General features: G+C 40.0%; 1 protein-coding gene across 1 annotated transcript in view; it reads right to left on the bottom strand.

Moving 5' to 3' along the window:
• The window catches only part of tub (TUB bipartite transcription factor), a 58,635-nt gene that overhangs the window by 14,236 nt on the left and 28,723 nt on the right, over positions 1 to 15,676 (bottom strand). Inside the window, exons 2-3 of the mRNA XM_071905066.1 lie at positions 4,760 to 4,811; positions 443 to 605 (exon numbers count right to left, since the gene is read on the bottom strand). Of these exons, the coding sequence (XP_071761167.1) occupies positions 443 to 605; positions 4,760 to 4,811 (215 nt within the window). The remainder of the gene's footprint in view (positions 1 to 442; positions 606 to 4,759; positions 4,812 to 15,676) is intronic.

Genomic DNA, 15,676 nt, shown 5'->3' with positions numbered 1-15,676 from the left:
GCTCAATCAATCCCAGTCGTAACACCGTTTTTGTTCCAGTGCTATCTGGCAGACGCAGCACAACTAAGCACTCACAACTAGAGCCTGCACTGGATGGTATTATGTTCTATTGGTCCTACTGTATGGGCTCTAATCTAGAAAAATGACATTAGCTGCAGTTTTGTAATTCTTTTTATCGTTTAACCAATTATTTCATCGCAATTCTATTGTACTTGAGTTTGTATTGTACAGTTCTACTTTGGCCCGAGAACAAAGACTCAATAAGACAAGTTGATCAAACAGCAGCCGCTTAAGGTTTCACAAATACTCTATTTGAGCTTTCTGAATCAATAGAGCCATGTCTACCACTGAGGGCCTTGTGATGTGATATCAAAGGGGGTTCCTGGTGCTTTCAGACTGCTTAAGGCAATCCGTCAGGCTAGGGGAGAGAAATCCTACCTACCATGGTAGATGGTGCTGCTGTTGCTGCTGAGGTAGGATTCCACCAGCGGAGCCTGCTCCTCACTCTGCTTGGTCCGGCGAGTGCGAGATCGCCCGTCCACATTAGACTGGACCATCAGAGGCTCCTGCCTCTTCTTCTTCTGCTTCTGCTCCAGCAGCGCTCGCTGCAGTGCAGTTTGCATGCACGTGCACGTGTGCATACGAACACACACACAAAGGATCAGAAGACACAGATTTAGCAAATTAATGCAGATACACCCACCAATTACAAACGATTATAAGGTAAAATGTGAAGTATAACAATAATACTTGAGAGGGCATACTTTACTGTGACTATGGGTACAGCGGTTATCACTGAAGAGCCAACACTGAAGTACCAATTACCAAAGTAAAGACCACCCTCTCTGGTAATATGGCCATATTTAACAGTTACTAAACACATTTAATGTCTGAGAAGTGTACATAAATAACAATAAAAAGAAAAAAAAAGACCCCAACTAGCTCCCTGGTCACCACAAGACTTAGTATAGCCAACAATTTCATTTTTCACATTTTCATTGCTTGTCTGAAAGCACTTGTTGTATTTTATATGCATCTATTTTATACATTATGCATTTTTTTGAAGTAAGTCCTTTTACACATTATGCGCTGTATCTCACACAAAGTTCTAATGCTTCTCACACACAGCACAGGACACAAGGCTGTGTCCTTGAGGATGAAAATTTTACCATAAGATCCTGCAGCTCTGCCCCCTAATCACCTGAGCCAAATTGAAAATTGATTACTGAGCTGACATGGGCGCCTGTAATCTAGCAGTTGCAATCAGGCTGTAAATATGAATGACGTATTTGCTGAGGCATAAAGTATGAAGGACCCTGCCTGTGAACAGTGCCTAAATTGTTGATACAATGATTCATCCATGTCAGGAATTACCTCACTGAGTGGTTATGTAGTAAATATTGTGGTCACTCATTGTTCAAGTTTCAAGTTTATTTGTCATTTACATAAAAATGCATTTAAAATAACCCATGTACAGTAAACCATGTAACATCATCAGAGGTGGTGCTTAAAAGCTTTATGCACCTCTTCTTGTGCCAAAACACAACTCCTCCGACTACAAAACCCTTTTGTTCCTTCCAGCACACAGCACCACTATCTTTACATCAGAAGCTGAGAAGCTTTCCAGCCTCTTATCGGTTTTTCTAGTAATTCCTGGCAAATCTGTATGCGTGCCACATTGAGCATATTCATTATCCTATTTCCCACAAAATAATTAGTTTCACATTTTCAAATGAATTTATTTAATTTGTGATCATCTTTTTATTTCAAGAGTCGCACAGTTTTTTGTTAAGTTTCCTTGAAACCCCAGGGTGGCAAGTGGAAGCAATAACACAGACTCAGATAAAACTGTTCACAGCCTGAAAAACAATCTTAGGCTTCTGTGATTAAAAAGTTTTTTTAAGGATATGCTGCCCTAACTACTGCTTTTGACCTGAGGCTGGATATAGCCCTCTCATCTGGGCTAGCTGTCACCTATGATACACAAGTCTTCAAAACAGAGGGAATTCCCAGCACCAGAGCTCATCAAATATTGACTGAATCCCTACTAGCGGAGAATCCAGTGAGTGCAGTGCTTCAGACCTCTGTCTACCTTAAACTCACATCTCTGCCAAGACAGGCATGGCCACAACAATGGCAACATTTACATGCACAGAGTAGCCTGGTTGTTGGTCATGTTCTGGTTAAGGCCTTATTTGGGTTAAGCTGATAACAGGTATAAACATAACTTGATACCTTGTGAGTGAGTATCCCTGTTTCTCTTTGGCAGAGCAATAGTAGTTATAATCCATGGGAAAGAAATGACCATCCCAAGAGACATCTGTGATGTGTGTTTTTTGTTGACGTTAAATGTAGCCATAGCCCTGTGCGAGTCTGAGTTTGTGCAGACGTTGAAAACCAGCAGTGAAAGGAGTAAGATGTTTACATGCCACAGTAACCTGTTTAATATCGAGTAGGATATGGAGTAATCCAGACATCTTAACTGGGTTTCCCATAATCAGAGTATGAGCTTATCCAAGTTATTCTAACAGAGTTATGACGTTTACATGCGTCGACCCAAAACCAGGCTGCTTGAGTCACCGGGTTCAGAAGGTAATTCTCTGTGCAAGTAAACGTAACCAGTGAGTGGTGATTGGCTCATTCAGCGGAGGCCACTTTCATTCGAAACAGGCCACCTGGAAGGTCACCCTACTGATTAATTATGGAAAGAGCATTTGGCGCAGGTCTAACCACAGAGCATGATGGGTTTAATTATAAAATTCAACAGATAAACATTATTCAGCTCAGCCAAATAGGCGGTGTTTCTACTGTACAATGCAGGATATCAGAAACTGCAGTTTTCATAAACCTTGAAAAGAACTGGCGTCAGCTACAATTCAGACACACTTGTTTTTCCTGTTATAGTGCTGTTGTTGTCAACAAACAAGGACAACAGGAGCATCGCTGAGCAGAGTGTGAAGTCACCAATCTTCAGTTTGATTGAAGGATCCTCTCCTGTCCTTCCTTGCCAAATCCCTTTCAATAAATCACCTTCAGGCACATTCTCAGACTAGGTACCAAGAGATGGAGACTGTGGAAAAGGTTTAGAGGTGCAGCATCATTGCACATACACTATGTATTATCTGGATAGTAAATTATTTATTGGATAAAACTATTTTGATAAAATAATGCTTTGTTCAGCAAGGGTCACAGTGAGGTAAACCATGGTTCTTTCTGCAGTGGTGCATTTTATAAAAATTTCTTCATAAGACCAATTTATTTCATTATATTACAAATTTGCCATCTTCAGCAAAAAATAACTGGAGATGATAAACCATGCTAGCCCTTAGCAGGGCTCCAGAACTAGAGTTCAAGGTAAAAACAAACAAAAACAAAAAAAACAAACCATAAACCGTAGCAGTTATAGTAGCCAATCATTCACACCCAGTAATGACCATACAACACAAAACAGTCTAATCCTCCAACTACACTTCCTCCAAGTAAACTCTCCTGACAGTTACTTAGCCATCCAGGGGCTTGATGTCAGCGATGTCAAGCAAGATTGATATTTGTGATTCATGTGGTGTTAAATGTGAGCTGCTATACTCAGATGCTAGAATTTTTATGGTCCTCTAAAAATACTATAACAATACTATAATACTCATGAAACAGACCTGAAAGCTTGTTTATGGTAGTCCTATTAGTTTCCTCTCACTATTCCTCCTTCTCCTATCTTTGTTGCATTTATCAACACTAGCTGAGCCAACATCAGCATATGGTGCCAGCATGTCATAGTAAAGAAATTAAGAGCAAGGTCCTTCAGTGATGTGTAATGGTTCACAATTTGCTGTGAGGCTACAAGTGTCCTTCTACAGTATCTGAAAGGAAAACGCTCCTGCACACTGTCCACTTCACATGCAATTAAATCAATTTTATTAGGAACAACTGTTATCTTAAGAAGTGGACAGTGTGCAGGAGGTTTTTCCTTTCAATTGCCAAATTTAGTCCTCTCCTACGCACCTGTCTTTGAAACATTCAGGTGTGCAAAAGTTTTGTTTGTTCCTCCTACAGTATAAAATCTCTGCACCCGAGACTTCATTTCTAATATGAAGGAAATAGGATAAGATTAATATGAATCTGCAGTATACAACTCTGATTTATTGTGTTACTTTGCATGAGTATACCTCTGTTTAAAATCTCAAATTGATTACTACGCTGACATCTAAACCAGTATTGTGTTTGTTATGAATGTAACTGGGGAAGAGTCATTGTTATTTCTTGGAAAGTCTACACACATTTGTCTACATTTAAGATCTAATCCTCATTCTCTTCCTTTAATTCATTGTGATTAGCCTCAGATTATTTAATAAATAATCATTTACAAAAATGTGCCTCTCCTGCACCTTTCAGGGAATGTAATAAGCAGGGGAACATTTAATTTGATCAAATTACACACAATGAGATTTCGGTCAGTGAAAAGAGGGTAATGATGAATCTGGTGACTAAAGACCACTCAAGACTGGTTAAGATTGCTTGGGTCTGTATTTTCTGTGCTTAACCATAACACAAGAATGTGAATCACTCTACTGTTGCTTGTAGCCACTCTGCCTTACATACCAATCTCAGACTACCACAGAGAGATAAAAGAGTAAGTCCTAGCTGAACATCAGAGGTCCCATGATGAAGCAGAGGAGGCTTGTGTCAGGATGAAACTGCCCTGTTATAATTGGCTGGGTGTTACTCTATTAGCAGAGCTGTGGGAAGAAGTGCAGAGGCTTACCTGTCTGTCCAGTTTCTGCTGTCGGAGGTTGGTGCCCTCATCATCTAAAGTGCTGCAAAGAGAGGGAGACAAGGAAGAGGGGAGTGACAAAGGGAAGAAGGAGGTGAAAACACTGAGATATGCTCTTCATTTATCTTTGACTTTTGCACTCAAGGCAAGATGCCATTTTCCTTCACCGTTCACTTGCAATTTCATAAAGTAGCAATACTATGTGAAATTCCAACATTAAGCTATAGACATTTACAGTATCTATATTGTAGCGGAGCTTGTTGTGGACTATACAGAAAGACACAATGCAGTGCCTCTGAAGAGGTAGAGCTGCTCTTTAGAAAAGCATGAGATGCTGCCCACCATGCTGGAAGGGGAAAAAAAAATGTCTGCTGTTTTTTTCACATGGAGACCTAATTCACTCAAAATGCTTTTGTGAGCATGAGATATTCCCTCATTGCCCTCATTTCGGCTAATTTGTGTGTGTGAATCTCATACTTCAAGTAAAATAATTAATTAACATATTCTCACAATTTAAAAGCATGTGTGTATATTTTCTTATTTACTAAAGAGGTGGAAGGTTTTTAGAGCATGTGCACAATTTACTCAGGAAAGAGAACACTTACATTTGCTGCAGTACAAGCATATCAAACACCATGTTAACACCATCAGTATTACTTGTGTAAAACATATTCATTTTTTATCTTTTGCAATGCGATGTGTTACGTTTTTATTTGTACCACTGTCACTCAAGTGTCTCTCTCTCTACTGTCCCTGTATGGGTGTGGCCAGCATGAGAGTGGAGAGAGGGATGCACCTGATGAAGGTGAAGTTGGTGCAAGAAAGAAACCTTTGGCTTCTGCAGTCAATTGTAGGTGAATAAATCCTGGTTTTCCGCTCTATTTAGGACCAGGCAAGCAGGCTATTATCATAATTATTATTATTATTATTGTCAAATACGGTACTCATACAGTCATAGGATGTTCTTTTATTTTTTTTATTTTTTTTTGAAGAGCCACATCAACCACAATCAAGCAAAAGGAGGACAGCAACATTGCAGTATGCCAAGGACCACTCAACCTCAAATTACAAGCCGTTTTTGATTGGCCACTAATTTCTGACCCTGCGTGTGCCAATGGAATTTGATTATCCAGAAAAACAGATGTGTAGTCCAGCATTTATGTGTTTCAGATTTATGGCGATTCTAAAATATGCAGACATGGATCCTCACCTCTGCCACCTCTAACACTATGTACCAAGTTTCACAATGAATGGGCAAACTGTCATGGGGTTACAGCAGATTTTGTGACAGACCAAGCCTTTACAGCACCACTCTCAACTATAATGATGCAATATGGGCTTAGATGCAATTATAAATAGCCTACTTACGCATTTAATTTTTCTGCAATGTCTGCCATGATTACTCACTGGTTTGGCAGTGTTGCATTTCATAGTTAAGAGATATTTTTAGATATGTTCCTCATAGCCTTCAGTTATTAACATTTGCTCAGCCGCAGTTAAAAAGGTGCTGTCTCTGCCATGGGGCCGTGCAACACGATCTCATAAAAGATGATTGCATGATTGTTAATCATGGTTTCAAATCTCTACTCATGTTCCCTTTATATCAAAATGGGAGCATGCAGTTACCCAAGAACTACATCCAAGTTTGACAATGAAGCCTCAGCTGCGTTCGAGGAACTGAGTTAGGCAGATGAGGATTAGCAAGACAATTTGAACCGTCTGGCATCATATTAGCCAGGATTAATCAAGCTGCATATGAGCAACGGGGCCCTGGTCTTAACTTCCTTTATCTGATTATCTGATCTGTAAACAAACAAATATGATAATAACTGACTACACAGTGCTAAGTTAGCATCGCTGTAGCTAGTTTGCTGTGTCAATAATAATAATTACATTAATACACATATACATACATTACATACAATTAACATAAAGGGGCGAACATCATCTAAGCACACGGAACTAGGATCAGAAGCTAAGCTATCATAATAGTCTACATCTATAATCAACACACATCGTGAGCGTTGTGAAGAACATAAAGCGTGATATGAGATATGTCTGCTATTTTGATAATTAGCCTTACTTGGCGTTCAGGGAGGAGAAGTGTGTCGGATGCCAGGAACAGTGTAAAAGAGAGAGGGAGAAAGGCAACTGATAGATTCCTGACTGAATTAAAGTCATTACACTACATCTTGAAGTTAAAAAAGTATAGCATGCCTAAATGTAGTTGAGTGGTTAATAGGTTTGTGTGATTGGACGAATACATCGGGGCTGAGTCCATTACTTGTAGCTATTCCTTGCCGACATTTTAAATTACCAAAGATGAAGGTAATTTCAACTGGTAAAAACCAGTTGAAATTACCTTCATCTTTGGTAATTTAAAATGTAGACTAGAGCAAGGCACTCAAGGTTTCCCACAGCGTTTTAAAGTCAAGGCAGGCCACCTTGACAAAAGATGAGATGAGATGAGATGAGATGCACTTTATTAATCCTAGAGGGAAATTGACTTGTCCGCCAAGCTCAGAGACACTCAAACATGTAACACACACACAGTAACAGTAAGATTTAAAAAGAATACGACAGTTCAACCACCCATCCCTCTGCCCCCACCCTCTCAGTGATACTCAAATAGCACACTTCAGGGGATAATTTTGGATATTGACGGTGACTCGGGTCGTGTTTATACAATTTTCTGTTTTTTGCTGTCCATAATTGTTTAGTGGAGAGGGTGCTGGGGGTTATTGATGATGGCCCTGGTTTTCCACTCAGTCCTGGCCCTCATTGTGTCCTCCAGTGAGTCCAGGGGCCGATGGTGGAGCTAGCCTTCCTAATCAATTTAGGAACCTAAAGCCCTAGGCAAGTTGAACACAGGTTTTAATCTCTTTGCCCAAAACGATATTGCAACCAATGAGGAGTATTTTATTTGGGGAGCATCAGATTGTGTGAATTAAGTTAATTATTAGAACTTAAAGGATAATACCAGTGTAATTGTAGTTTTTTCCTACAGCCATTATTGTCCACGTTAAAGCCACAATATCAGCATACCCTGCCAAAATCGCTGGCATTTAGCTCCATTGGCAAGTAAGTCTGTTAGCAACTTCATATTATTTGCCACTGCAAATGATTTCTCCTTTGTCTTTGTTGTTTTTCAATGTAAATATTTTGAAACAAATCCTGTCTAAATATTACAAATCTATTATTATCCTACTCCCAATAAAGAAGAGGGCAGTGATTTTAAGCCATAATCATGTAAAATCTAGCTTTAATTTCTGTTGTCTGTTGGTTGACGGAAACGCGGAAAGTGACCCGGAAGCAGTATCTCGCCTCTTCTTGTTTACAACCAGAAACTGGCAGCAAGAGACCCACTTCTGTCTCGTCTCAACTCAACTTGCGGGGCACCTGAATGAATGCACACATTAATAAGAAACTTCTTTAAAAATGTAAAAGTTTATAGCCTGACATTATCGTTCTGATGCAACTTTGCAAAACACTATTACTGGATTCTCATTCTCATTCACAGTGATGGATTACCTTTACCAACCAAATTAGAAGTATTGGGAGTTGTTTTCTACGCTGTTTGGAAGTAAATGAGCGCAAGAGGTACGGCAAAACTGATTTAAAAATATCTTTAATTGTGGTGCATGCATGTAAAATCATTAATTAATGTTAAAAGGATGGAGAACCTAATAAATGAGCAAAAACCTCAATTCACACTGGAATTGCCCTTTAATTAACTAACACATTTTCTGCGGAAAACGCTGACATTTAAATGGGGGAAGCACACACAGGGGCATGAAAATATGCTCAAGTTGATTTCAAATATATTTATAGGCAGCAGGAAAGTTAGCCTAAACACAGCTGCCATTTCCCAGAGCCTTCCTGTGCTGGTTTTGTCCCATTTTAGTGTTTTGTGCTACTGCTTCCTAATGGGAATGCACTGTCACCTGATACTTGTTCATCAGTTTTTTTCTTGGCTGGACGACTTATACTATAGCAGAATTTAAAATGCAAAAATGACCCCTCCTTATGCATTTAAAAACTATGTTCAAATTCAACTCACATGGATGTAAAATTCACGTAGTGTAAACAACTGCACATCAGGCACTTCTGGGTTCTTTTTGACCTCCATTTGAAACCAGCATAAGTCAAAAAGAAAATCCAATTATCTACTTACTTGTGAGAAAGTGTCTTCCACAAACACAGTTATTATTTGATAGATGCCTGTCTTGCCCGATTCCAACATGAATCAGCCTCTTAGCAAGCTTATCAGTCCGGCAGCAGCACTTTAGTGCTCCGTGTCTTCTTCTCGCTGTTTTTTTCATCCAGGCCTCTTTGTTTTTTTGCCTGTTCTGACTTTCCTGATGGAAACCGAAGGAATCACAATCCGTTTCCCCTCAAAAACCTCTGTTTACACCCCTGAACACAAAATTTTGCTCCAGAGTAGACTTGTGCTGCTTTCAAATTAGCAATCACAAAGAATCTGGAGGTGCCTGATGCGTAGTTGTTCACACTACATTAATTTTACGTTTACATCGGGGATCAGCGATATACACTACCCATCAAAAGTTTGGACACAGCACATTTTTCTTAATTTTTGCTATTTTCCACATTCTACAATAATAGTAAAGGCATCAAAACTATGAAATAACACAAATGGAATTATGCAGTGACCAAAAAAGTGTTAAACAAATCAAATCTTATATTTTAGATTCTTTAAAGTAGCCGCCCTTTGCCGTGATGGAAAGGCAAAGGCTTTGGAAAGAAATTCATACATAGGATCAATTTCACTATTTATATTTGTCTAAGAAACAAATTTCAACCATTTAAGCATAAGCCTTTAGATCAAAATGGCTTTAAAGTCGAGATTAAATGAAAAATGCCTTTTTAACCCTTTTAGATCACATCCCCGGTCATATTGTGCACCTATTTAACAATATATGCCAAAAAAAATACAAAAAATCAATTTCTTTGTATTCTTATATCAAAATTCAATCATGTTTTCTTCCTGTAAAACAAAATATGCCGTGTGCTTACGTAAGCAGGACTCAACCAATTTCAACCAATAATATCATGACATCCACCCATCAATCAATCTTCAACTTTTAGCACACAGAGCTAAGATTCATTAGTTAGCTAGCTAGCAACAGCGTGGTACTTCGGTGTGTCTTCGGGTGTTATGACACGCCCACTTTTCAACGTTCAAATCAAATTCCTCCCAACGTTATGTCCCGCCTGTCTTTCCTGTTTCACCCAGAAATACATCACGATACGGAAGTTAGATACTCTCGAAATGCCGTTTCATCTCGACTTTAAGATAATGAAAAACACAGTACACTCAATCAGGTGTGTCCAAACGTTTGACTGGTAGTGCATACTGACGATTGATTGACAATTGATTGATAATTGATTGTACATTATCGCCTGACCGTAGTGTTTAAGTCCGCCTCCTCTGGACCTACACACGCCCCTGCTGGCCTAAGACTGAATCCTGCCAGAGCTTTTCTGTCTCTCCTACTCCGTCTCCTGCTCTGCTTTCCAACTGTCTGAATAAATAACAAATACCATAAGGCAAGTGGACTAATCATTGTCATTAAAAAGGATTTCTGTGTAGCAGCAGTGATTAAAGCAATGGTTACGATGTTGTGTTTTCTATTTCCACTTTGCATCCATTTCTTCCTTCTCACTGCCAGAGTGTTTAATCAGTGGTGACAAATTCACTGATTGTTCCCTCAGCCTGTGCGGCTCGGTATCACTGAGACCATTGTGAAACCTAAATGCTCCTAATTAGAAGCCAATGAGAGTTTTCCTCAGAAGAACAGGAGGTCAAGACAGAGCCACAAGAGTAGAGAAAAGAACAAAAGATGAACTGGGGTGAAGGGAGGTTTATATTGGAGAGAACAGCGCTGGGAGGGGAGAGAGACACATTCTGTTGATGTGTGACGAAAGAGAAAAAGATGATCTTTTTCCAGCACTTAAAAATTAACAAAACAACTCGAAAAGGTACCTAATTGTTTTCCTGTGTCATAAGTGTTTATTGTCCACATAAAAGAGACTCAAGATTGAGACTGAACATTTATTACATTGCAAATTTCGTTGCATTTCTAAACTCCATTCATTCTCTCATTGGAAGGCTATTGCTTTATACCGTGATGACGTGGACACCTAATGGTTTCACTGCATGTTCTCGATGAATGTGCAAGCATGGGCAGGTGGAAGTGCCTTTTCTATTATGCACCATCTGAATAATATTAATATTTTTTAAATGGCTGTTGTTTCCCTTAAGGATGTCATATCTTGCATGCATACAGCCTGAAAATGTATAAATAACCGAAGTCGATGATAAAAATCCACGTCGACACATTTGCAGAATCGATTTTGTTTATTATGATGACTAGTCATTGCAGCCCTACACTTGATTGCGGCAAAATAATCGAATGTAGAATGCATTTTCCGTCCTGAATTTGAGCTATAATATTTCATTCTTTTGCCAATTTTTCAATTTGCCATCTCTTTGCTTGCTTAATGGCAACTGCTGCTAATCTTTCCATTTGTGGTTATGTCATACTGGTGCCTGCTAAACAAAGCTACCATGCGGTCTCTTGAGATACATGAACGCCTTTATACTCTTCAGACCTGCGTCACAACTCTGCATCCTCGATCCTACAGCTATAGAATATTAGTCAATGGAAATTGTATCTATTCTTAAATGACTGTAGCTCACAAGCTCTGCCTAACCAATTCTAGTTTGACCACAGAGGCGTACAGAGACATAATAAAAATGCATTTACCTCCCACTCTCTGTCAAACATACAAACAAAGCACTCCATGTCTGCAATCAGAGTAATCAAGTGTGTGAATAGGCATCAGACAGGCAGATAATGACACAAACAGAGCTGTTCCAGTGGAGGTCAACCACCTCATTATTGTGGAGAGACTCTCTCCACCACACCAATGACTCGATTTTTGTATGCAGCCTTATAATCCAATAAAAGCACTACTTTTCCCTTATTCCAAATTAAATGGCCCCATAAACTCCTGACTTACAGTAACCCAGTACAATTAAAAATTAAAGGCACAACGTCACCCACCAACAAGGTGCAGGGAATGGACAGGTGACACTGGGAAAGAGGAAACAACCCTGATACAGGCACTGTGCCAAAACCTGTTAATTAATACAGCAAAACTTTTTTGTCAGAACTCTCAATTGAAAATTCAACCCAGTTGAGAAATCCAGGGTAACACTTTGAAAATGTAAATCATGTAACCCTTTATTTGCCTTTGGATCAGATTAGGTTTGAATGCACAGTCTCTGATGCCTGGTACTCAGCAACCCTCCAGGTGGCTGTAGGCCCATATTTAGGTTTAAGAGGAATAATATTTAGTTCATTCGTATTTTTAACATAATGAGAGCGATACACAAAGTGAGGTTTAGTCAATTTTTTGTGATTTACAGTATGCATCATGTAAAGTTAGCAACAGAGCACTGTTTGCATTCTGATGTTCTTAAACGCAGGACTGATTTTGGTATTCTCTTTTCAGAAAACAAGAAAATGGAAAATGGAGTGCAATTTGTCCCTCAGATGAATACAGAATTGAGACTTTAGACTTGTTTTTCAGTTCTAATTTTTTTTTCTCATTTGAAACAATGAAAATAATTGGGTCTCAAACACACACAAAGTTGCTTTTTTTCGTTTAATCAGCCTGCCTGAGTTGCTGTGAGAGCTACTTCTTGTGGGAGTTACTTCTTGTGGGGCCCCTCATCCCACTTCCCAACCTTTCAACTGCATCACTTCGGGTCTTACATGTGTGACAGTCATTGGCTGCATGTATTCTGTGGCAGCACCAGGCAACTGTGGAGGACTATCCAATTTATGATATAAGCACACACCAGCATGTTCAATTTTTATTTGCATGGTGCAGAATTATTTAACTTGCACCGTGGATCAAAAAAACTGACACGTCACATCAGTCCACTTATCCAGGGAACATTGAAATTTGATTTTAAATTAGAAAATTAAACTGATAAGCATTGCATGCACCCTAACTGAACTTCGGCTACCAGAGGAACAGAAATAATAGAGCAGGTGCTGGTCCAATGTGTCAACAGGGGAAAACTAACACAGATCATGTGGTTGTCAACTATTCACATTAGCCATTCTCAGATATCAATTTCTGAAAAAGTAATGTGAATGTTTTTGTATATACAAATTTCAGCATTTCTTTTGCCAAGCACAATTTATGCCCTCCTTCCTGCGTTCCCATTTCAGAGAAAAGAAAAGAGATAGATATTTGTGCTAGTCTAGAGAGAAGCACGACTGAAATACTGAAAACACTGTTTTGTTATGTGTGCATGAACTATTTTGTTAGAGTTTGTAATTTCGGTGAATGCGCATGTATCCCTAATGAGCTGAGAGAGCTACAGTGCAGCTGTCTCTCCCAACTCTGCACAGAGGCCCATGCATTTTTCATGGCAGCTTCATGGGAAAAAACGTTCATTGCTCTGAGAAACCACCCATCCCTCTGCCCCCACCCTCTCAGTGATACTCAAATAGCACACTTCAGGGGATAATTTTGGATATTGACAGTGACTCGGGTCATGTTTATACAATTTTCTGTTTTTTGCTGTCCACCTTTCAATTTCAGCTTTTGATGCATGTTGCACAACGGAAAAGTAAGGTATTTCACCTTGAGCTGTAGAGATGAGAAAATCAAAATTATAAAATGACCAATTCATGCAATTCATTCTTCATCAAATAATTTACATAACGTGATACTTTGCTTAAAGCTCATGTTAATGATGTCAACAAAATTAAAAATATTTTCTATCAACCTGATTCTTTTGTGCAATCAATTTTGTTAAAGCTGATCAATTTTCTAGAGAGGTCAAAAAATGACACACGTAATGCCATCCAGGTCGCTTTCTACTGTCATCCTGATGCAGTCTCTTTCTGAAATCCATGGACAGCCAGCTCTGTAACTTATAGCAACCATGAGCCAATGGTATCAAAGGAAGCGGTGAAACCATGGCAATGGGTTTTCAGTTAGAGGAAACAGGCAGCAGCGGTAGTGTTGCACTTGAAACGATGAGAGCATACACAGGTTTTAATTTTACCACAAGAGGCTAAAAGCTTGTCAGTACTGACATTTGTGGTATTTAAAAGAAAACACTAGTCAACAGCTGTACATTTCAGGACTGCACTGCCAGTATAATGGAACAGATGAAGATCACATATGCACACGCGCAGGCAGACACGCACGCACACACACATTCACACACAAGGGCAGGGACTTCCCACAGTGACTATGAAGACATCGCTATCAAAGTGAAAATATATATTTATTTACATCTCGTCGTACATGAGGAGCCCTCAATTTAAAATGATATTACAATAAAACAATATTATTACTGAATGAAATTATAGTCAGTTTCACCAATGAGGAATTTAACACTGCGAGGCTACAGAATCTTTCCTGCCTGTGAACTTGATTGAGACCTTCTCAGTTCTTGCGGCTGAATTTCTAGATTTCTCACTTTTGCAGTATTTCAATTTTTTTCCATTTACTGTGGTCTTCCTTTGAAAAAAAAAACAGTCTACAAGATATATTTTTTACTAAACCATTCAACAACAGTGACAACATCATTGTTAGCATATTGTAGCATTAAATAAAATATCCAATGCCTATCATTCCATTCTGATTTTACTCTGGCAATTCAACATTGTCAGTCAATCCACTGAATAGCTCTATCAAATCTCTCTCTTTCTTTCTCTCTCTCTCTCTCTCTCTCTCTCTCTCTCTCTCTCTCTCTCTGTCTATATCTATCTATCTATCTATCTATCTATCTATCTATCTATCTATCTAATCAGACACACACATCCATACACCCACACACACACACACACACACACACGCAAAAAAAACATCCCACAAACACACACTGCCTCAAAAGATGCACAGTTTGCCCTCTCCTGCGCTCTCAGGAATGTGGTACAGTACCTGTAGGGGATCCAGTCGGAGGAGTGCTTGGAGCTCATACTGTATCAATCAAGCTGACTGCTGCTGCCAAAGACCAAGGCTAACGGCCTGCGACAGCACCAGCGTGCACGGCGACGGGGGTCTGGTGACAGCGATCACAGCGACAGAGCCCACATAGCCTGTTCATCCTCTGCACACAGCCCTCTCCTTATATTCCCCAGCCTCCCTGTGTTCCTCAGTACGTCCTCTGGAGCTCAGCAGAGCAGCCCGCCCAGCTCCGGGGCTGCAGATGACTAATGATCCAGACAGACAGCCGCACTCCTCACTCATGCACGCCGAGCACATGAAATAGCCCTGTCCTTTTTCTCGCTTTTCCCCTCTCCCATGTGCCCCGCTTCCAGTCAATCCCTCTCCCCTTCTCCCATCCGCCGCCTCTGCTCCTGTTCTGCGCTATCTTCCCTCGCTCTCACTCTCACTGTGCGCTCTATCTAAATCTCCCTCCGTCTCTCGCCCCTTTAAGTCTCCTCCTCCCCCCCACTTCTTCCTCTCTGCTCTGTCTAAATCTCGCTCCCTGCCTCCTTGGCCAATCTATCTGCCGCTATCTCTCTTGCAGCATCACCTATGAGCAGCATCGAGTGCAAAGCCTTTAAGGAAGAGGAAACAGGTAATGGAGAATCCCCTTTGTCTTGCTTCTTTGATGCTCCTTCTGTGCTATTTCTGTACAGTGCCACCCCCTCTCTCTCTAATGCAAGCATACACATAGTCTCTCTCTCTCTCTCTCTCTCTCTCTCTCTCTCTCTCTCCCTCTCTCTCTCTCTCTCTCTATGTCACTCTCTCACTCTCCATCTCTCTCTGTCGCTCTCTGTCTCTTTCCTGCACACTGTGTGTGCTGCTTGAGGCATGTAAAGCAGGGACTCAGATGTGTTTTCTGGA

This window comes from Centroberyx gerrardi, chromosome 1, assembly GCF_048128805.1.
Source record: "Centroberyx gerrardi isolate f3 chromosome 1, fCenGer3.hap1.cur.20231027, whole genome shotgun sequence".
Lineage (NCBI taxonomy): Eukaryota > Metazoa > Chordata > Actinopteri > Beryciformes > Berycidae > Centroberyx > Centroberyx gerrardi.
This window is presented reverse-complemented; position numbering and strand designations above follow the sequence as displayed.